Source organism: Petaurus breviceps, unplaced genomic scaffold, assembly GCF_028583685.1.
Source record: "Petaurus breviceps papuanus isolate PSGF00001 unplaced genomic scaffold, PetGlider_PUasm1.0 140, whole genome shotgun sequence".
In the NCBI taxonomy this organism is placed as follows: Eukaryota; Metazoa; Chordata; class Mammalia; order Diprotodontia; family Petauridae; genus Petaurus; species Petaurus breviceps.
The window spans coordinates 37633777-37658690 of NW_027185698.1; the positions used below are offsets into that span (position 1 = coordinate 37633777).

At 37.7% G+C, this 24914-nt stretch overlaps 1 protein-coding gene across 3 annotated transcripts in view; it reads left to right on the forward strand.

The window, feature by feature from the left end:
• SORCS2 (sortilin related VPS10 domain containing receptor 2) overlaps positions 1–24914 on the forward strand; it is a 1276597-nt gene that overhangs the window by 786613 nt on the left and 465070 nt on the right. For all 3 annotated transcript variants that reach the window (XM_069070295.1, XM_069070289.1, XM_069070305.1), the window contains exon 3: positions 6501–6600. In XM_069070295.1, the coding sequence (XP_068926396.1) occupies positions 6501–6600 (100 nt within the window). The remainder of the gene's footprint in view (positions 1–6500; positions 6601–24914) is intronic.

Sequence of the window (24914 nt, forward strand, 5' to 3'; positions counted from 1 at the left end):
TGTTGGTGGTGGTGGTGGTGGTGGTGGTGGTGGTCGTGATGATGATGATGATGCATCATACCTTGCACTTACAAAGCTCTTTAAAATGTGTAAAATCTTAGTAGATGTGATCCTTTCTATAGCCCACTGAGAGGTAGGTGCTATCATTGCCCCCATTTTACAGATGAAGAAATTGTAGGTAAAAGAGGTAACGTGACCTTACCCAGTATTATACAACTAGTAATTGTCTGAGCAAGTTAGAACTCATTTTTTTACTGACTCTAAGCCCAGGACTCTATACCTAGGATACCTGTACAGCCCAATTAAGTGACTTAGTTTCAGGCCCCCTCTCTGCCACTTTATTGGCTACATGCCCCTGGGAAAATCAGGATTTTTTGGCTCTTAATTTCCTTGCCTGTAAAATGGGAATTATAGGATCAATTATTCCATCAGCAAGAATTTTTTTTAAGTTTCTGCAGTGGGGCAAGGGATGCATTAATGGAAATGAAGCAGTTTCTGTCCTCAAGGAATTGACATTCTATCAGGGAACACAGAATCCACACATATAAGTATTTACTAAATATACTTAGAATGAATTCAAAGTAAATATTTTAAAGGATTTGTTGTTGTTTTTCAGTCATGTCTAACTCTTCATGATCCCATTTGCGGTTTTCTTGGCAAATACATTAGAGTGGTTTGCTATTTCCTTCTCCATCTCATCTTGCAGATTAGAAAACTGAAGCAAACAAGGTTAAGTGATTTGCCCAGGGTCACACAGCTAGTAGTTGGAGTTATGGTTTGTCTTTCATTCTCAAGGAAGATCATGACATCAGGAAGATGATGCCATGACTTGCAAGTGTATTGGATTTAAGTGAAGGAGGGCTGTGCAAAGTCACCAGCCTCACTTTCTTCTCTGGAGCCATCTGGGTCCAGTGGCCAGATATCGATCGGGACAACTGGAGATGGAACAGCTAGTAAGGGTCTGAGGCAAGACTTGAATTCAGGTCTTCCTGACTCTAAACCTCCTCAGCACCCCTTGCTCCTTGGACCACTTCCTCCCTCTAATCAGAGAAGGTAGACATTGGAGAACTCCTCTGAAATCTTCAATTCATCAAGGCCTCCCAGGGCATTCACCTCATCATTTCCCACTGGGCTTTATCATGTTCCTGACACTTAGTATCCTCTCTTCCTTTTCAGGTTCTTTTTATGTTTTGTAGACTGGGAGCTCCTTAAGGGTGGGAATTCCCTTTTTCCTTTCTTTGTATCTTCAGCCCTTAGCTATCACATACCAGGTACTTAGTAAATGCTTACTGACTCTTCTACATGAGGGTGAGGAGGGACAGCCTATGAAATGATGCGGAGATGGGAGATGCATTGTAGAACAAGACATGGAAAACACTTTAGAAGTTATGTATTAAGTAAGGGTTATCATAAGGATCAAATATTGATAAATCATACAATGCCTGACACATAGTAAGTGCTTAATAATTTTTTTTCCTTCCCCCATCTAACCCAACCACCTTATTCTATAGTTGAGGAAACAGAGGGCCAGAGGGTTAAATGATTTGCTAAAGGTCACAACAACAGTTAAATTCCAGATGAAGGATTCAAACTCAACCCTTCAGATGTCTGAGCCAGTGCTTATTACACAGGACTATGATCATATTTGCACCAGATAGCTCACAAGGTTATTGTCAGGATCAAAGGAGATGATGCATTTAAATATTCTGTAATCAGAAAGCAATTATTATTGAGAGACAGGCTAATGTGGTTGCCATCAGAGTCAGAAAGACCTGGCTTTTCTTTACTGTTGTTTCTTTACCACATCCTGGCTCTGTGACCCTGGACAGCTCACTAAATGGTCTCTGCTACCAGGGAATTTTCAAAGTCTATAAATTTCAGAGGAGGTATATATCTGCATTGGTAGAGGGATTTTCTCATCCATAACATCCCACAAGCATAACAAAATAAACCAGTTAGCTTTAGAGTATCTCCCTCCATCTTCCCAAGTCCAGTCTAGTCTGGATTTTTCAGCCCAGTATAGTGTGAAAAAATATTGACTTTGAAGTCAAAAGATCTGGGTTAGAATCCTGATTAGCACATCAATAATACTACCAGTTAAATTGCTACTATTACTAATACTGGTAATAATAATAACAATGTATTATTATTATTAGCTGTATTAACCCCATGTAATTGAGCCAAAAGTAGAATCAGTCCTAAAGAGTGCATTTAACCAGATAAACAAGGTAATTTGTTCTCTGGTTCCAGAATTTTTTGAACCTCTGGATCAATAACCTTTTCTATTGGTCTTCCTGTTTTCTATCCTTTCCTCACAAAGAAAATCAATTCCCCTAAGGCTTTTAAAGTAAGTGCTTTCTTAATTACATTGCCATGGGAGACAAATATATGTTTACACATGCAAATGCCCATCTAAATAGTGGCAGGAACATGGTGTTCACCTTTTCAATGCTGTTACTGGGGGCCTTTTTAGAATTCCTAATTGGAAGGCAGTTTGCTTTAGCAAGAAAGATGTCTGCGAAAGAATCTGTAGCCTTGTTTGTTCCTCTCTTCTGCCATTCACTTTCTTCAGGTGACATAGAACATATAATGTTTGAGCTGGGAGAGACTTTAGAAGCATTTTGATTCAGCCCCATTATTTTCCAGAAGAGGAAACTGTGGCTTGGAGCCTCTTGGAAGCAATATGTCCAAGATGATGGATCTAATCATGTCACCTGGGCTAGGGCCCAGATTTCCAAACTTTCTGTCACATAGCGAAAACCAGCACTAGACAAGGAATAAAGAGACCAGGGTTCTATTACCATCTCTTCTGTGAGTGAGCTGCATAACCAGGGAAAGATCATTTCTCTGAGTGCCAAGAGGGAAGAGGAGTTGTTTGGGCTCCTGAGTAAAGGTGTTGATTCGTTTCTTTTTTTTCCTGATGAAATACAGACCAATTCCTATTCTGTGAGCATTTACATGGCATATATCAAATTAATTCACTGTTTTAGTTGTTCTAGGAACTCAAAATTGCTCTTGGCATGTTGTTATCTTTCAAACAATACCTAAATTGATGAGTATGTTGTTAGAAATGTCATTGTATTGCAATGTCAAGATCACTGGGTTTTGATTCAAGAGTCCTGGGTTCTCATCCTGGATAAGACAGCTCCTACTCTAAGCCACTATTTTGTATTATCTTTTGTAAAGTGGGTCATAGTACTTAAAAGATGATGTCTACAATCCCTTAGATTTTGAAGACTCCTCCAGGAGTGTGCTGATGTCAGCATTCGCTTTTTGGGAGAGCCAGTTGTTAAATTTTCGGTTTGAGCATTTACATCTTGGAAATCACAAATCAGGGTTTGATTTATATTTTCGTTGATTGTTCAGACTTCAAAAAGTAATAGAGAAAATGTTAATAGTGCAGAAATTTAAAAGTATTGTACATACAAGGTTTTTTGTTTTGGGTTTTGTTCTTGTTTTTATCCCTCCTGGTGAATCAATTGTTAAACATTTACTAGCACATCACTAAAGACCCAGTGGTAAAAACGTGGTCAGTAGAAAACTAGAAGATTCTGATTCCTGGCCTGGTCCTCTGTCCCTCACATCATAGCTTACCTTGACTGCTTAGACCACAAGCTCCTTCAGTTTTAGAATATGTGTACTGACAAGAACAGACTGTACCTGGAATGTCATATTCAATTCAGGACACCCAATTTTAGGAAGAGAGACATTTAAAAATCTGTTTTTTTGGAAAGAGAAAGGTGACAAGAATTTCCTGATTATGCTCAAATTTTTCAGTTACTTTTATTTTAAGAAGCTTTAGTAAGTAATGTATGAGGCATCATGCTAGTCAAAAACCTAACATTAAGGAATTTCTGTTCCAAAGGGGAGAGGAGAGTTCTACCTTTAACCAAAAGAGGAAGACACACGTCACTTGAGAGTTTATAAGTAGCAGAGCTAGGATATCAACCAAAGTCCTCTTGCTCCCAGTAAGTCTGTCCTAGATGGTGCTTAGACTCAGAGAGATTGTCATTTGTTCAAAGTCACGGAGATGCAACAGGAGCAGAGCAAAGCCTAAATTTCTGGTTCCAAATCCAGTGCTCTATCTCCTGCAGAAATCTGCTTCTCCAACAATATTTGTCTTAGCTGCCTTAAAGGTTTGCCATGAAGTCAAAATGAAATCATGTATTTAAAGATAATAAATGCAAAAGCATTTGTGTTCATAAAACAACTCCATGATTACTGTCCTTGTTTCAGTGTGAAACTGGTTTGGGAAGTGGGTTGGATCCTTTGTAGTGGATCTCAACCTCTACTTCCTACTACTGGTCCCCATCCCAAAGCTCATTATCGTAGCAGTGAATAACGAACAAAGTTCATTTTAGAGTCAACTTGTGCATATGATTGTGCATAAAACATGCATGACCCATTGTGTTTATACATTAAGGTCATAAGAAGTCATGAATTCAGGTTTGATGGGTTATTTAATTCAACAATGTCTGACTGAGAAAGCAAACAGACTGTTAAAAAAAAGTGTGTGGGGGGGAAGCTTACTGTAGTTCCAGCTTCATGCAATGTAGGCATGGAAGTGGTCACCATAGTGTGATTTTAAAGGGCCCTGGGCAGGGCCCCTCAGTCTTAAAATATCTCCCCAGACATGCTTGAAATTCTATACTTCACTTTATCCCACCCTTGAGCATTCCAGACAGTGGAGATTCATTTGGCTTAACAAGTATGTCTTTTTACAAATGAATTCACCTTGGCGGGTTCAGAGTCTGGGAAGGCTATGAGTCATTCAACAGCTTCAATATATGTTCAACATCCTATGTGCCAAATAGTTTATTTTCCAAGAGGCAGAACCATATAGTAGATAAGGCACTGGACTTGGGAAGCAGGAAAGATTTTGGTGCAAATCACTGCTCAGATCCTTACTAGTTCTGTGAACCTGAGCTAGTCCCATAACCCCTTTTCACATCTATAATGTGACATAGTTGTACTTGACTTCCAGAGCCCTTTCTAGCTCAAACTCTATAATCCTGTGATCCATTCCCAGTCAATAATCAGATAATGATTCTTCATACAATTGTTGTGGTTATGTTAGATCCCTTTTGGGTATGTTAGATAAACCCCTTTGACAGTCTGATGAGGCCTATGGACTCCTTAGAAGATTAATATCTAGAAATAATTGAAGGAAATGTTAAATTTGGTTAGAAGGTAGTAAAGAGAAATGTTATTTTACCCATCCTAGTTTATGGACCTCCTGAAATTTATCTGCAGATCTCAGGACACAATCCCCCATTCTAGATTGTACCATGTTAGATAGGGGAATTGAGAGTCATCAGTCTGAAGAAGGAAAGAGCTTTTTAGAAAATTGAGGAGATGGCAATTGATTTTAACTATTCAGGGATGCCATTTTAAAGAAGGATCAGACTTCTTCTTGGCTCCCAAGAGCAAGATTAGAAGCAGTAGGTGCAAATTTCTGAATGTTAGGGTTAGGCTCAATGTAAAGACAATGAGAATAAATTAAAGAATGAAGTAGGCTGCATAAAAAGACAGTGAGTTTCCACTCCATAGATGTCTTCAAGCAGAGATTGGACTACCTAATTAATGTTTTAGCGAGTAGATTCCTTTTTAGGGATGGATTGGACTGGATTTTCTCAGAGGTCCCTTCCATACCTCAAATCTGTTCATTCTTTCTCCATTAGATTGCTTTCTTCCTAACATTTATACTAAGAATAGTTATATTGAAAGGAAGGGAATTTTTATTCTTGGGGGATAATCAGGGTACGATTAACATTACTTTACAACCAGCTATAAGTTTGCAGAGATGGTAGTAAGTTCCCTATCACTGAAGGTCTTCAACTGAAAGCTAGATGTACAATTGTTAGGGATGTTGTAGGATTCCTATTTATATTTAACATAGCCTAAATGCCACTTGATCCTCCTATCAAAACTGAGATTCTAGGACTTTTTGGTTTCCAACTGTGGAGATGAAGGAAGACTTGATGGAGGACTTGGCATTTGAGCTGCCTTAGCTCTGAAGGATGGTGCTGATTTTAGCAGGCAGAGGTAGGGTCAAAAAGCCTTTTCCAGGGAATCGTTTGAGCCAAGGTACAGAGGGAGGAAAGCACAGATTATTTTTAAGAACCAGACCAGAAAGAGACCAATTTGGATAAAAGGTGGGGTATATCAGTGGAGAAGTAAGGGAAAAAGGTGAGAAGATGAGATGGTACCTACAGTGCATTTCTGGTTATTTTACTAAAGCTGATATTGAATCAATCAGTCAAACAGTATTTATTAAGCACCAACTCTGTGCCCAGTACTGTGGATATAAAAACAAAAGTAAAAATAAAAAATCCTACCTGCCTTCAAGTAGCTTTCAACTTGACTTGAGCATGAAGGATGAATATTGTGCTTGGAGAAGCCAAGGAAGCAGATTCCTGGGGTAAACAACTACAGTTACATACCAACTGGATATTGGGAAATTTGAGCAGACATTTAATATTTTTCTCTGTTTCCTACAGGTCGTCAGATTATGGGACCTCATATACCAAACTCAACTTACAGCCAGGCATCACTACAGTGATTGACAACTTCTATATATGCCCCACAAACAAAAGAAAGGTATGAGACCTGCTTTTCTTTTTGTAGCCACTTATTCACTCTAAGAAATTTAAACTGAAGTTTGCTGACTTCAGGGGAGAATTTGTTTGGTAGAAACATAATAGAGTCATTTTGCCACAACAGGAATACTGACATTGAAGCTTTTCTTGTGGAACCTCATCTCTAAGAGTCTGAGCCATGTGGTCACAGTTTGCTCTCTCTTCCTAATGGTGGTTAATTGATCCATGAAGAATTCTGTTGAGCATTTATTTAACAGGGATGTTTTGTCTTGTACCTACAGAAAAGACATGTGCAAACTAAATGTGCAGAGAGAGAAACATAGACATATTCATGCAACTGTGGGGAGATAGCCACACACAGAGACAGAGATAGACAAATACACATGGTCATAGATGTGATTACATATACATGGAGGCAGAGAGAAACATACCTATGGAAATGAGGATGAAAAGAGAGAAATTTTAGTATGAGTGAAGTGTTTACAATTGATCTGTTTTGAAAGAAAAACGTGTGTCTGTGCTTGGGAATTTGGCATAATCAAATATCAGCCATGGGCATTCAATTGATTAGGAATGGATGTGGTCTATTTCTCCGATATTCATTGTTGTTCATCTCTCCCATGTGTGAAACTTCATCTTGTTCTGAGGCATATTAGAGGCCTCTGCTTTTTAATGTCCTACAAGACAGGTAACTGTTTTCTTGTTCTTTGAACCTGAACTACCTCCGTGACTCTCTAGATTGTCCCTGGCAGGAACGACTCTCTAAGCTAAGCAAAAGGCATCAACTCATTTCAGGCACAATTGGCTTTGGTCTCTTACCCAAAGAACTGTAATCTAGCTCCATGTATTCATTTCTTTGCCTCTGGACAAGGAGATAAAATTTGAAAGTAGCTTGAGTGGATTGAGGCTAATATAAACTGCTCAGTGGCCTAAGAAAATGAGCCATCAGGAAGAAATTGAAGCTTAACTGTGACCTTGTAGTATTTAGATATTTAATATTCTCTCTCTCTCTCTCTCTCTCTCTCTCTCTCTCTCTCTCTCTCTCTTTATATACACACATACATGGATACAGATACATACATATATATGTTTACACACTCACAAATATATGTGTGTATGTGTATGTGTGTGTGTATTTTTCCCCCCTTGAATGTGATGGAGGTGAGACAGGCTTGCTTACATCAGTATTGGGAGGTCCACGATGGAAAAACACCTTCCATCAAAGGCAGAGCACTAACCACTAACTCCTCTGTACTTTAGAATTTTAGAGAGGCACTAGAGGCATTCAGTAGTTAAGTTACTTGTCCTAAGTCACCTGACCGGTCTATATCTGAGGAAGAATGGAACCCCAATCTTTCTGATTCCACAGCTTGCTTTCCTGGTCTGTGTTCCATGCTACCTATTTTTTATTTCCTTGTTATTTTAAGGTTTACAAAATGTTTCCCTCACCATTGCTGTGTGAGGCAGTCAGCATAAATTCTGTTATATTCATTTTACAGAAAGGGAAGCTGAGGTTCAAAGACTACTGGTCAAAACACATGAGCAAAGAACTTTGAAAAATCTGGTTTATGCTTTAACTCTGTGAACTTGAGCCAGACACAAGGCCCCATTCACAGCAGTTTCAGGTTACATTAGGATTCAGCTGTTAAATATCATTCCTTCGGGCTGTCTTGATATGCTTGGCTTTATTTTTAACAGGATGTCATCTTTTTTTTTAAGCACTTCTTTTTCTTAAATGGGCCTTTTATTGCTTGTAAAAAGTAGTCTGATTGACAGGCTTGGAATTGAACTTAGGCAGAACAGAATGTAGAGAAGCAAAAAGGGAAGAGGCATATTCCTCTCATGTGATTGAATGTGTCACTTTGGACATGAAGGTGTCAACAAGCAAGAGAGGTGATTCAGGTTGAGTAGTTACAACTTTCTTGGTCCCTTGGCAGATAGGAGAGTACCAAGGTACTCCTTGGCAACTGGTCTCTCCCATCTGGGCAATTAACTGCCTCCCCCTACTCCTTCTCAGCTATAGCTAGCCTAGGCACTTAGCACAGTACTTGGTGTGATAAGCACACAGTAGGTGCTGAATAAATATTGATTGATTAGCTAGATGGTCAATAGACAGGGACTAACTTCATCCCTGTTGTGAAACTCATTTGAATTGTCCTTTCTTTTTTCTTCCATCCCCCAGAATAGCCTGGGGTTAATGAAGTAGAATCTTAAGTCATCCCTGGTGCAAATTTCCAGTTATCGGTGATCTCAGGAATGTCTTATCATCGTAGATTCATCCAATATTTGTAAACAAAACCTCAGTCAATTGAACAATACAAAGCATGTTCACTGCATAGAGAAATGAGACTAAAATATATGTGGTTCTTTGGTCACTTATTCTGGATTCTATGAACTGGGAAGAAGTATGGGAAATAATTCTATCAGGGAAGACAGAGTTGTAACTAGATAAAATTGTGTTCAGGCAAATTCATTGGGGAGAGGTGGGTAGAAGTGGAGTAAGTAATGATAATCTGGAGGATGGTCTGACAAGGCTGAGGGATAGCAAAAGGGAGCAGGATTGTGGACCCTTGCTTTAAGAAGGCACCAGAGCTAACTGTTGAGTGTGTCTCAAGGAGCACTGAGTGAGGCATGGGGGAGCTATTACACCAACCCCAGGGAAGAAGTCCATGGTCCACCCTAGGAAGAAGTAGCTCCTCTGGGTCAAAACCCCATTCCCAGGAACCCCCCAAATTTTTCTACATCCTTCTGAAACTCTGGAGCTTCACATGACTCTGCTTTGCCAAAAGTACTATAAGGCTTTAATATCAGAAAATTGAATGCTATCAGGAGTAAAATCTCTATACCCTGCTTCTTAAGTTTAAGAACAGCATGTCATCCACATACACACACAATTAAAGTAGGACTTTACTTGGCACAGGCATTCTCAGGCTGTCTCTTGTGATAGTGTCAACTTCACTCACTACCCTCTGCTTTCTCTCTGCCTCTGGCCAGGGTGCTGACATCCTTTCCAATATCTCATCTTTCAGAAAATCCTAGTCTTAAATTTAAAACTACTCAGCAAGTATAATATCAAGGAGGCATAGGTAGCCAAAAATGGTTCAAAAAAGAGTTGGACATTCTAGTGACTCATTTTGAGTCAATTGAGACTCATGGCAACTCCCCCTACCTGAATCTCTCCCTCCCCCATTCTAAAAAAAAGTAAGGTATTTTAGGTTTTTGGTTGTATTTATTTAAAACAAAAACATAATTTCCAGACTGAAAAAAAGTTAATATCTTGTTGTCCTCTTCCCTGACTGAATCCCATCTGAAACACTGGGTTCACCTCTAGAAGTTGCATTTTAGGTAGAGCATTACAAAATGACATGGGTCTAAAGGGGACAGAGCAGTGAGGGCACTGACAAACTTGTCATATGAGGATTGTTTGGGAAAAAAAAACTAGGAATGTTTAGTGTAGAGAAAATGGGACTTGAGGAGATGTTTGAGGGAACATGATCAATATATTCAAATGTAAAGAGGGCTATTGTATAGAAGGATTGATTGGACTTACTCTGCTTTGACCAAGAAAACTGAACAAGGAGAGAAGTTGTAGAGAGACAGATTTCTGTCTCAAATTAGAAAAGCTTTTTAACACTTAGAGTTGTTCCAAATTGGAGGTTGTGTTCTCAATCAGTGGAGTTCTTCAAGCACAGACTGAATGACCAATTGCCTGAGACATTATATTAGAAATCTCTATGCAGGTAGGAATTTAGCTAGATGGCCCTTCCAACCCTGACATTCAATAATTTTGAGTTATGGTTTGACTCTTCCAAGGATCCATCCATGATGACTCTAGGCTTCATTATTATTCATATATTTTCAATTCCAAGAATACTTATACTTTAAGGAGGGAGAAGTGACTTCATCATTGTGAGTACTCCTACTGATACAAAATGAAACCCTTTAAAGCTTCAATGAGTTGTAGAACCTTCCTTGCCATGTTCCACCCAAATATTCACATGGTTACCAATCTTTTAGTCATGACCATCTTCAAATTTCTCCACGTTGGATGCTCAATAACAGAATCACAGCACATGCCTGGGTCTATATTGAAAGTTTTGCTGTCTTCAAAAGGCATTCCAGAGCCTCTATTCTGTTTGTATAAGGCCTTGAACAATCCTTGGTTACTGCAACAGCACGATGATAATATAGTAAAATTTTCTATGCATATACCTTTGAAACCTTGGACAAGTCAATTACCTCTATGGGCTTCAGTTTTCTCATTTGAAAAATGAAAGGCTTAATTTAGATGACTTCTAAAGTCCCTAGTAGAATATTTGTAGTCTGATGAGGTCCTGAAGGAGGACCTATTGGAGAATAATAAGAAAAATGACTTTCATTTGTATAAAGATTTATGGTTTACAAATTATATATATGTGTGTGTGTGTATGTATGTATGTATGTATTTCCCCATTTGAGACTCATCACAACCTTGTCAGGTAGTTAGAGCAAGTATCATTGTCCCCATATTGAAGAAAACTGAAGTTTGAAGATGGAGACTGAGTTGGGATTCAGAATCATACAATTTAACACATGATTGTATAGTCTTTTCTCTGGAATGCTATTTTTCTCATACCTACAAACCATCATTTTACTGTCTTGTACCAAAATAAGTCTGTTTAATTCATCTTCTATATGAGAGACAGACAGACAGAGGGAGGAGAAGGAGGAGGAGAAGAGGAGGAAATTGATCAGGAGCAAAAGAAGGGTGTAAGGTTTTATGGAAAAGGTGGCATTTGAGCTGCTCCCCAAAAGATGGTGGAAGTCAGCTGCTTTATCTCAGGTTAATGCATAGAGCGGTACAATAGATGTCTTGAACAAGTTTTGCAAAGTTTGGGTCTCTATTAATTTTAAATAAGTTGACATTTAGTTTCTTTCAAAAAACTTCCCAAACTTCTTAAAATCTTTTCAAGTGATGTGTGTGGAAAGATCTAGCATACAGATGCCTTTAAAATTGACTAACTTGATCATGTCCTGAGAAAATTCCTGCAGATGGATTAAAGCTTTTGCTTCACGCTTATGACAGCGATTCTGATTCATCATTCACAGGAAGATGGGAAGCGTGTTTCATAGTCATAGTAGCAGCAGCAACAGCAGGAAGAATAAAACCTAACTTTGACTTAGTAGTATGTGTTTGTAATATACTTCACATACATTATTTCACTTGAGCATTGCAAAAATGACCCTATGAGGTAGGTATTACCGATTTCTTTCCTTTGTTTTTTAAATGGATGAGCAAGCAGAGGCTCGGCGAGTTTAAATCATCTGCCCATACTCATGTAGCTAGTAAGTATCTGAGGTGGGATTTGAACTTTGTATATCATAGTATTTCATTATAAGTGATACACTGTGCACCAAATGCCATTGTGAAAGCAGCTTAAGGAATGATGGGAAAACCCATTAAAGGTGTTTGTACATAAAGCTGGCTAACAAAAAGCAGGGAAATTTGTAAGAAGACTGGGTATAGAAAAAAACAGATAGGGAATCAGAATAAAATAAAATGGAATTCAATTCAACAAACATTGATTTTATTGAAGTGTCCAAAGCAGAGAACAAGAAGCAGCTTTCACAGAGAGAACAACAATAGAGTTTATAAGATAATATGATAGTTGACTCCCTGCCCATAGGAATAGTGGTCTAAGTCAGCCTGGAATTCCACAGGTCTTGGAGATGTGTGTCCTGGGAAACCAGCACATATGGGGGGGGGGGGGGGCAGCTGGAGTACGGCACAATGGCAGCTGCATGTTACCATTACCAGGATTGGTAAGATGTGGAACAAGTATTGTTGTGGGTATTATTGAATAAAAGTGATATTAAGGGCAGACATATGAATGTTTGGCATTATTTCCATGCTGTGAGCAACTTAATGTTTTGCTATTGAGGAAACAACCAAGGTGAGAGAGTATATTCTGTTAAAACTTAATAAGTTGGAGGGGCAGGCCAGGAAGCAATGGCGCTGTGCAGGGGCAGGCCAGGAAGTGACGGGTCAGGGTAGGCTGAGAGCAGAACTGAACAATGAGGGGGGCAAGTCGTCCCACCAACCACAAGGGCCACTACCAGGCCTTTCACCAAAGGGCTGGGACTAGAAAGAGAAAGGTAAGAACCAAATGCAGGGCCCCTGTCCAGGACAGCAAATACTCCTGGGACTTCTACTCCATAGTCCAGAAATTAAAAAAAAAACAAAAAACAATCCTATCGGGACCTACAAGGACTAGGATGGAAGAGTGAACCCAGCCTGCTCCAACCCCCCACCCCCTCTAAAAACATAGTAACTATTGCCCCAGGGCAAAACCCTCAACAGTAAAGGCTTGGGAACCCTAGAGGAAGGGCATGGCTAGGACCCTGCCTCAAAATGGGTAGAAAGCAGACTACAAAGACTCTGGAGTCTGGAGGAACCAAACTCAAAGGGAGACAATGTGGACTCCATACCCACAGCTGAAACATCAACAGGGAATGGGTCCCAAGCACAGAAAGCTCTCCTAGATGAGCTCAAAAGGAACTTTGAAAACTGAATGAGAAAGATAGAAGACAAAATGAATAATTCTTTTAAAATCAAAATTGCAGAATTAGAAAAACATTATAATGAAGAAAACAGCTCCTTAGAAAGAAAAGTGTATGATATGGAAAAGGAGCTACAAAAACTAACCAAGGAAAATGATTTGCTAAAAACCAGAATCAACCAAATTGAAACAAATAACTCTATGAGCAAGCAAGAATTAGTCAAACAAAACAACAAGAATGAAAAATTAGAAAAAGAGGTAAAATATCTCAATGGAAAAATAACTGACCTGGAAAACAGATCCAGGAGAGATAAGCTGAGAATCATAGGCCTATCAGAAAATTGTGATGAAAAAATGAGCCTGGACAACATTTTCCAAGAGCTCATTAAGGAAAACTGCCCTGAGATACTAGAACCTGAGGGTAAAATAGAAATCGAGAGAATCTACCAGACACCTGCTGAAAGAGATCCCAAATTGAAAAGTCCTCGAAATGTTGTGACCAAACTCAAGAACTACCAGGTGAAAGAGAAAATATTTCAGGTGGCCAGAAAGAAACAATTCAAATATCGAGGAATCACAGTGAGGATTGCACAGGATTTGGCAGCCTCTACACCAAAAGATCAGAGGCAATGGAATTCAGTTTTCCACAAGGCAAAAGAGTTCGGGTTACAACCAAGGATTACCTACTCACTGAGACTGAGCATATTCTCCCAGGCAAAGAGATGTTCACTCAATGATATGACAGATTTCCAGTCCTTCCTGATGAAAAAGCCAGAGCTCAATGGAAAATTCAATCTCCTTGCAAAACAAGATGCAAGAGTGACATAGAAATGTAAAGAAGGAAAATACACACACACACACACACACACACACACACACACACACACACCCTGTTATTTAATAAGAGTAAACTGTTTATAGACAAGTAGAGGGTAAGAGTTTAAATTACACAAAAATAATGATTACAAAAAAATCTTATTAAGGGCTACAAAGGGACTGCAGTGGAAAAAGAGGAATGAATGAAATGGAAAAGGGTAAATTATGTCACACAAAGAGGCATAAAAACAATATAGCAGAGGAAAATAAGGGAGAGAGATGAGTATTATATGAGCTTTTCCCTCATTGGGTCTGGTGCAAGGAGGAAATAACAACCAGTTAAGCATAGGACTCTATGGAGAAGAGACACAAAACATATATTAGAGAGAAAGAGGGGAGGGAGAGGAGCTTTGTATGAGATTCGTTGCTGTCACTCTTGGTGAGAAGAAGAAATTACATACTTCATTAAGTATAAAAATATTCTACAGGCAGTAGGATGGGGAAAGGGCTACGAAAGGTAGGGGTTGTTAGTAGGGAGGGAAGAAGTAAGGGGGAAGGGGAGGAAAAGGGAGGGGGGCTGATAAGGGAATACTGGGGAGGCATTAGTCAAAAGGAAAACTATTAAGGAAGGGTAGGGAGAAGGGGAGAAAAAATATAAACATTGACAGGGGAAGGAATAGGATGGAGGGAAAGAAACAGATAATAATCATAACTGTGAATGTGAATGGAATGAACTCTCCCATAAAACGGAGGTGGATAGCAGAATGGATTAAAAATCATACTACTACAATATGCTGTTTACAAGAAACACATCTGAAACAGATGGATACACACAGGGTAAAGGTAAAAGGCTGGAGTAAAATATATCATGCCTCAGCTGAAGTAAAAAAAGCAGGGGTAGCAATCCTTATCTCAGATAAAGCAAAAGCAAAAATTGATCTAATTAAAAGAGATAAGGAAGGAAACTATATCCTGCTAAAAGGCACCATCTAGAATGAAGCAATATCATTATTTAACTTATATGCAACAAGTGGTATAGCATCCAAATTCCTAGAGGAGAAGGTAAGGGAATTAGAGGAAGAAATAGATAGCAAAACTATACTAGTGGGAGACCTTAATCTCCCCCTCTCTGAACTTGATAAATCCAACCTCAAAATAAACAAGAAAGAAGTTAAGGAGGTGAATAGAATTTTAAAGAGGGTAGCTATGATAGATCTCTGGAGAAAACTGAATGGGGATAAAAAGGAATATACCTTCTTCTCAGTGGTACATGGCAAATACGCAAAAATCGACCATGTACTAGGACATAAAAACCTCACAATTCAGTGCAGAAAGGCAGAAATAATAAATGCATCATTCTCAGATCGTGATGCAAAAAAATCATATGCAATAAAGGGCCATGGAAAGACAGACTAAAAACTTATAGGAAACTAAAAAATTTAATCCTAAAGAATGAGTGAATCAAACAAGAAATCATAGAAACACTCAGTAACTTCATTAAAGAGAATGACAATAATGAGACAACATACCAAAATTTGTGGGATGCAGCAAAGGCAGTTCTTTGGGGAAGTTTTATATCCCTGAGTGCATACATGAATAAATTAGAGAAAAGAGAGGTAAATGAATTGGGCATGCAACTGAAAAAGCTAGAAAAAAAAATTGAAAATCCTCAATTAAATACTAAATTAGAAATACTGAAAACCAAAGGAGAGATTAATAAAGTTGAAATTAAGAAAGCTATTGAATTAATAAATAAAACCAAGAGCTGGTTTTATGGGGAAAAAAACAATAAAATTGATAAACGCTTAGTCAATATGATAAAAAAGAAAGAAGAAAACCAAATTATGAGTATAAAAAATGAAAAGGGTGAACCTACCACCAATGAGGAGAAAATTAAAACAATAATTAGGAATTATTTTGCCCAGTTGTATGCACATAAATTTGACAATCTTATGAAATAGATGAATATTTACAAAAATATAGGTTGCCTAAATTAACTGAAGAGGAAGTAAATTACTTAAATAACCCCATCTCAGAAAAAGAAATTGAACAAGTCATCAGTGAACTCCCTAGCGAAAAATCTCCAGGGCCAGATGGATTTACTAGTGAATTCTATCAAACATTTAAAGAACAATTGATTCCAATACTCTACAAACTATTTGGGAAAATTAGTGAAGAAGGAGTCCTACCAAATTCTTTTTATGACACAAATATGGTACTGATACCTAAATCAGGAAGAGATAAAACAGAGAAAGAAAAGTATAGACCAATTTCCCTCATGAATATAGATGCAAAAATTTTAAATAAAATATTAGCAAAAAGGCTACAGCAACTTATCACAAGAATAATGCACTTTGATCAGGTTGGATTTATTCCTTGAATGTAAGGAAGGATGGTTTAAAATTAGGAAAACCATCAGTATAATTGATCATATCAACAATAAAACTAGCAGAAACCACATGATCATCTCAATAGATGCAGAAAAGGCTTTTGACAAAATATAACATCCATTCCTATTAAAAACACTAGAAAGAATAGGAATAAATGTAGCCTTCCTTAAAATAATAGGTAGCATCTATTTAAAGCCATCAACAAGTATTATATGTAATGGGGAGAAGCTAGAAGCATTTCCCATAAGATCAGGGGTGAAACAAGGATGTCCACTATTACTCCTCTTATTCAATCTGGTACTAGAAATGTTAGCAGTAGCAATTAGAGAAGAAAAAGAAATCAAAGGAATCAAATTAGGCAAAGAAGAGATCAAGTTATCACTTTTTGCAGATGATATGATGATATACTTAGAGAATCAAGTAAAAAAACTAAATTTGGCAAAGTTGCAGGATATAAAATAAACCCACATAAATCCTTGGCATTTCTGTATATTTTTAATGAAATTCAACAGCAAGAGATAGAAAGAGAAAACCCATTTAAAGTTACTGTATAAATTATAAAATATTTGGGCATCTACCTGCCAAAACAAACCCAAGACCTATATGAACACAACTACAAAACACTTTTCACACAAATAAAGTCAGATCTCACTAATTGGAAAGACATTAATTGCTCATGGCTGGGTTGAGCTAATATAATAAAAATGACAATTCTACCTAAATTAAATTATATATTTAGTGCCATACCAATCAGTTTACCAAAAAATTACCTTATAGAGCTAAAAAAATAGTAACAAAAATCATTTGGAAGGACAAACAGTCCAGAATATCAAGGGAATTAATGAAAAAAATGCTAGGGATGGTGGACTAGCTATACCAGATTTTAATCTGTACTATAAAGCAGCAGTCCTCAAAACTACTTGGTACTGGCTGAGGAATAGAGTAGTGGATCAATGGAATAGATTGGGTACACGAGACTCAGCAGTCAATGACTATAGTAATCTATTGTTTGATAAACCCAAAGACCCCAGTTTTGGGGATAAGAACTCACAATTGGACAAAAACTGCTGGGAAAACTGGAATATAGTATGGCAGAAACTGGGCATAGACCATTATCTAACACCATATACCAAAATCAAGTCTAAATGGGTACATGATCTTGCAATCTGGAAAGCAAGGAATAGTTTACCTGTCAGATTTGTGGAGAGGGGAAGACTTTGTGACTAAACAAGAATTAGAGGGCATTATAAAATGCAATATGGACAATTTTGATTATATTAAATTGAAAAGCTTCTGTACAAACAAAGCCAATGTAACCAGGATTAAGAGGGAAGTGGAAAATTGGGAAAGAATTTTTACAACCTATGTAACTGATAAAAGACTCATTTCTAAAATATACAGATAATTGAGTCAAATCTATAAGAATACAAGTTATTCCCCAGTTGATAAATGGTCAAAGGATATCAACAGGCAGTTTACAGAGAAAGAAATTGAAGATATTTATAATCATATGAAAAAATGCTCTAAATCACTATTTATTAGAGAAATGCAAATCAAAACAACTCTGAGGTACCACATCTCACCAGTCAGATTGGCTAAGATGACAAAACAGGAAAATGACAAATGCTGGAGATGATGTGGACAAATTGGAACACTGATGCATTGTTGGTGGAGTTGTGAACTGATTCAACCATTCTGCAGAGCAATCTGGAACTATGCCTAAAGGGCTATAAGTAATTTCATATCCTTTGACCCAGCAATACCATTTCTAGGGTTGTATCCCAAAGAGATCATAGAAATGGGATAAAGACCCATATGTACAAAAATATTGATAGCAGCTCTTTTTGTGGTAGCAAAGAATTGGAAATTAAGGAGGTGCCCATCAATTGGGGAATGGCTGAAGAAGTTGTGGTATATGCATGTTATGGAATACTATTGTGCAATAAGAAACGAGGAGCACATGGACTTCATATTTACCTGGAGAGGCTTATATGACTTGATGCTGAGCGAGAAGAGTAGAGCCAGGAGGAATTTGTACGCAATTACAGACACAACGTATGTGTGATGACCAACTTTGCTAAACTGGACTCTTCTCAGCAATCCAGAGTCTTAAGTCAACCCCAAAATCTCTCTCATGATGGAGAGAGATGTTTACATTCAGAGAAAGAACTGAGATTGAAGCCAGATTGAAGCAAACTACCTGCCCTTTTTAATTTTCTTGTTTGGTTTTGTTTCCCCTTTCCCATTCTTCATTTCATCTGTTACAATCCTTCTTTATAACCTGACTAATGCCTAATGTGAAAGTATTTGCAAATACTATATTTGATTGTATGCAGGCACGGGGAGGGGAGGAGGAGGGAGAGAAAATTTGAAACTCAAGGATTTGTGGTAATGAATCATGTAAACTAAAATAAATTAATAAAGACAAAAAAAAACTTAATAAGTTGGGCCAGCTAGGTGGTGCAGTGAATAGAGCACCTGCCTTCCCCCCTGCAAAAAAACAAACAAATAAACAAAAAAAACTTAATAAGTAAGTTTTCTCCCTTCCTAGCCATCCTTGTCGTTTGGTGAAAACCAACTAAAATTAAATTCCTTAATGAATATGCATAGTAAAGGAAAACAAATTCTTGAACTAGCCATGTCCCCCAAAATATGTCTCATTCTGAGATCATCATCTCTTGATTTAAAAGTAGGTAGCAGGTTTTATAAGACCTCTAGAATCATAGATGGCCATATCACTGATTAAAGTCCTCAAATCCTTTATTTTTAAGGGGGAGGTGAGGCAGTAAGAGTTAAGTGATTTGTCCAAGGTCACAAAGCTAGTATCAAGTGTCTGAGGCAGGATTTTAACTCAGGTGCTCCTTACTCCAGGGTTGGTCCTCTATTTATATTCACTGTGCCATCTAGTTGCCCCTTAATTTTTTAAGTTGCTTATTTTTATATTATTGTTTTTATTGAATAAACTCTCTTCTTGGTTCTGCTGAATTCACTCTGCATCTGCTCAAAGAGAAATCTTTCCAGGTTTCACTAGAGCTATCATTTCCATCACATTTATATATCACAATTTATTCAGTTGTTCTGCAATTCACAGGAAACCCCTTAATTTCCAGTTCTTTGCTACTACAAAAAATACTCTAAATATTTTTGTCCCTATGGGTCCTTGATCTTTCTTTTATCTTTGTAGATACTTGACAAAGTACTTTCCTGTCTCCTATGTGTTGTGAATTAGATGCTGAGCACTCCCAGTGCAGTGTGATGATTATGCAATATTCTGCACACTCAACTCAGACAACACCCTGACATGACCTATCCAGTATGAGAAAGGACAAGATATAGTTAGGTGCCATAATGGATAGGTAGATTTGAAGCCAATAAAACTTGAGTTAAAATCCTGACTTAGATACTTAATGGCTATGTGACCTTTGGTAAGTCAGTTAGCTTTTCTTAGACTTAATACCCACCTCACAGTGTTTTATGAGGATTAAATGAAATAACATATTTGAAATACTCTGCTAACCTTAAAACTCCATAGAATAGTTCATTATTAAATATTAGCTGTGATATTATGTATTCTCTAGGAGCAAGATTAGTCATTGCTTTCATTTGAGTTTTTGATGTTTGTTGACATTATAGTTTAATTTTTCTGTGTTCTACTTTCTTCACTCTGCATCAGTTCATACAAACAACTTGTTATTCATGAAGCCATACTGACTTGTGATGGTCACAGCTTCCATTTCCACATACTCACTATCCCTTTTATAGCATGTTCTAGAATTTTCCCAAGAGGCACACTAATAGGACTATTCCTGCAGATAGCATTCTCTTTCTATTTTTAAAAAAATCAAACATTTGTTTTTTAACAATCCTGCTTTACCTCCAGTTTTCCTTCTCCTCCCCCCCAAAAAATTTGCTAGTTGCTATATAGCTATATATTATAATATTTGTCACCTCTGTAGAATTCAGACCCTAGAGTCAAGAGAACCTGAATTCAAATCCAGCCTCAGATACTTAAGACTTGTATGATCCTGGGAAAGTAATTTAACATTCTTCTTCATTTTTCAAGTGGGAATAATAATAATGATACCAATTTTACAGGGTTATTGTGAGGATCAAATAAGATAATGCTTATAAAGCACTTAGCACAGTGCCTGGCCCTTGGTAAGCACTATCATCGGTATTATTTTTCATAATTAACCTAGAATGTAGTACATCTGAACCAGGATACTTGGAAAACCAGGACCCCCAAAGTACAGCTAGTGGCTCTTACCATTGCCCTTCTTATCCTAGAGATAAATTCCTTATTAGCCACTTTTGATTCTGTTCTTTCTAGTCCAAATAAACCATTTAGGAGATAAAATGGAAGCGAAGTGAGATTAAATAGTTCTGATTTTTCCCCATTGTCCAGAATCATCTCTCCATTCACCCCAAACAATGGACTTATTCCTTTTTTGATTCTTTTCTTTTCCCCAATATAGGGTTTTTATAATCCATATATTTTCATCATTAATTTCTCTTAAATTCTCTACTAATTCTAAACTTTAACACTGCTGGCACTTTTATTAGCACCACTCCCAAGTTTTTAGCCTATCTTTGTTTCCATCTTCTACATTTTTCTTATAAAAATCTAAATTAATTAGTTGTATCGATATTAACCTTTTCAAATGATTTTTCCTTTTTCTCTGGAATTTTTTCCACTTTGTATTTTCTGAATTTCATTCTTGAGAGCTTCCCATCACCCCAGTGTTGACATCCACCATAGTATTTTGGTCTGCACTGTAATGCTGATCCTTTCTCCGAATTCTTTTAAGTCTATCCTCTTAACATTTTATGTTCTAAGGACCATTCCTGGTCTATATTCTGCATCCTACAATCCCTCCCATATGCTCCCATATGTACCGTGTTTCCCCGATAATAAGACACTGTCTTATTAAATTTTTTGGACAGAAAAACACCAGAGGGCTTATTTTCAGGGGAGGGCTTATTTTAATGAACATTGACAGCAATTTTAATAAACAGGTAAATGTGAACAAAAAAATGTACCTTTATTCAATAAGCAAATCACTGGGGAAGAACAGGATGACACGCTCACTGATGCAGCTCGGAGCGTGGCATGCGTTTCACCGGGGGGGGGGAACGGTGCATACAGAGGGTACCGTAATGTAGTGTGTAGCGCAGGGGACCACCTTCACTACAGTAGCAATCTCAATAGGGCTTATTTTCGGGGGAGGGCTTATTTTAGAGGAATCTTACACAGTAAGGGGAGGGCTTATTTTCGGGATAGGTCTTATTATCGGGGAAACACGGTAACTATCCTGTGTCCTAATGTCCTTTACAGCAATAACATTTTATTACTGCCCTTCTCTGGGCCTCAGTTACCTCTTCTGTAAAATGAGAATGTTGGATTAGATGACCTCTAACACCCTTTTCAACGATGACATTGTCTGAATCCTTGAGTTAGAGGACATTGTGATAGGGAGGGAATGATACAGTATGGGTGAGAGCCAGACAAGGGAATACTGAGAATTAACACAGTAACAGGATGTAGAAAATAGATAGGGACTCCTGAGGGGTTTGAGTGAATGCCAGGATGCAGGCTTATGTTGGGCATAATGAATTCTCACTTAATAATATCATGTTGTCCTTTGTTTTCAACGGCAAAGATTGCTATCTGAGTGTGGATGGAGCAGCTCTCTTTTCCACAGCTTTTGCACAGAGGCTCTGCATTTGTTAATTACCATAGAATCAGTGTGTGAAAAAGAGGATTCTGCCTTTTCTATTCTGCAAGAATGGTTCAAACTGTACTTCTCAATATCCCTTCATGAAGAAGAGGAGAAAGCTAGACCTAGACCAAAACATCCCTTTGGAAAACAAGAAAAGAACACAACACATCTCATATGAATCCTTCCCTGTCTCTTTTCTATCTCTACTTCTCACCCTACCCCAAGTCACAAGTGGTATGATTTCACTTTGCTTAACCCAGGAGGCAACTGAGTTTTTTTCAATTGAACGCTATACCTGGAGTCCAGAAGACATGATCCAAATCTGGTTTCAGACACTAACCATCTCTGTGACTATGTGCTTACTTAGTCTTTCAGCCTCAGTTTCCTCATCTGTAAAATAGAGATAATATTAATAATAATAGTCTGGTGAAGTTGCTGTGAGAATAGAATGGGATAACATTTGTAAAATGCTTTGCAAGCCTTAAACTGCAATATAAATGCTGTCATCATCATTGTTGCCATCTTTGTTGTCATCACCATTCTCATCCTCATTCTTCTTAGCACTTTGTTTGAATTTTTCCATAAAAACATAGATTTGAAGCCCTGGAAGGGACCACAGAAGCCATATAATCTACATCAAGTAATTTTAACAAATAAAGGAAACTGATGTATGGATAGGTTAAGAAAGCAGTAGAGTTGGGCTTTGAATCCAGATCCTCTGACTCCAATCTAACTTTACACTATGACATGGAGTCTGTATTTTGTCCTTATGCCACCCAACTAATTAGCAAGCATTTATTAAGCATCCACTATGTGCCAGTCATTGAAATACAAAAGAAAAAAAAGTCCTTTCCTTCAAGGATCTTACATTCATAAGGGAAGGGAATGGACAGAGGTACGTATGATATATGTGCACCCATATATAGTCTAGAGGCCTGGGACTAGCCTGAAGGTCACTCTCATTAGCAGCTGACCACCTTATAACAATTCTATGTACCTTAAGTCACATAGAAACAAAACTTTCCACAAGTGAACTCAGATCTTATGGGGGGGCAGGGTAGATGAGACCTCTCTGTGTAGGTTCAGTGCACAGAGCAGTGACCCAGGTAGAAATGAAATGATCTGAATGTAAAACCTTATTTGAAAATGTCAAGGCACTTGCAATGTTGTTTATAATAGTTATCTATGAGAGGGTCATATCTCTCCACTAATTTGTAAGTTCCTTGAGGGTTTAGACCATAAGTTATGTAAACTTAATATCTCCTCTTGTAACCAAGACTGCATACAATAGGCACCTAATATATACTGGCTTCATTGAATTGATCTAACAGGTGTAGATGAGTGCCAGGCAAGTGCCCAGGAAACTAGTTATTTTATAAAACTATAAAGAAAACCTTGTTTTTCCAAAGGGTATTCTTTGTAATGTTCCTCACTTAGTTCTATATCTCCTCATTTGGAAGTATTCCTCTTTCTCTCCTCTGACACCAAATGCTTTTATCTTCTACTATAGTTTTAGATGTGGACAACTCCTCCTACTGCAATGGCTTCCTGTTATGGAAACCAGACAGAGTCCTTAACCTTCAGTATTCATCAAAAAATTTGTTAAGTCATGTAAGACATATGAGCTTGATCAGGAGGAGAATCAAGAGAGAAGATTTTCTTAAGGATTTCCCTAAGTTCTAATGCTTACATCCTCAGAAAACTTAAAGTATATTTCATATGGATGGAGAAAAATAGTTTTATACCAAAACTGTAAACTATTTAAGTTATCTTTAACACTTTTTAAAGAATATTGAAAGTTAGATTGATCCCTTGCTGTCCAACCTTCCAGAAATGAACCTTTTAAAGCTCATCTAGGCTGGTCCTCCACTTACAGTCGTACAGACCATTGTCTTGCCTCTCCTCAAAACTTTTCCCATTTGGTACAACTCAGGAGTATGTGACCCACTAGCCCTGAAGAGTCAAAGTCAAACCCACCACAACATAAAGACCCCCCATGGTAGGAATTAGCAAAGCAGAACCCCATTGTGCTGGAACTATAATCATTGAATGTAAAGTTTTGGTGAATTTATCATGGGAAGATGTAAAATGAAGCCTGACAGTCTCAACAGCTTTGGGGAGCATGTAGGGAGGGGGATGGCACTGAAATAAATAGGAGGAAATAGAGAGATTTCCTTAGTTTTGGTCCTCCTCAACTATGATCTAAGATCTCAGAATCCTGAGTAGGAGAGAGAGGGAGTTCCTTTTGATGAGAATTAAAACAGTTCTTGAATTCATTGAGAAGAAATAAATAATGAAAATGAGTAAATCTTTTCCTTTTTTGGTCAAAGTAGTATCCATAATCAAATACCATTTATCCCAGCTCAACTTGAATCTTGAAATATATTTTTACATTGCTGTTCATTTTCACATCCAGTAAACCTGTACCCTACCGACCATTGAGAACAGAAATCCAATATTAGATCACTGACTACTGACTGCTAAAAACATTCTTGCAAACCCTGTAGTTCTTTAAAAAGTTTATTTAGCGTTTTTAAAGTTTAAATTTGTATCTGGGTTTGTGATGGGCAAATGACCTAGTCTCTCAATGGTCCAGACAACTCTCCAAGATGAGAAGTTGCAGAGAAGGCAGTGACACAGACAGTAGGAACTTCTTCCTCTATAATACCCTGTACTAGTAGAACCTGGGTTCCTTTCGCATCCCTATCTCTAACTGGAAGTTCCTCTAAATGCTTTGGAAGACTTGTGTTTGTTTGCCTATTTAAAGTATTGCAGCCAGCACTAATAATTAAATAATACCTTTGAAAGACACAAGCTTCCATCTCATCTCTTTCTCAGGTAGCTCTTCCT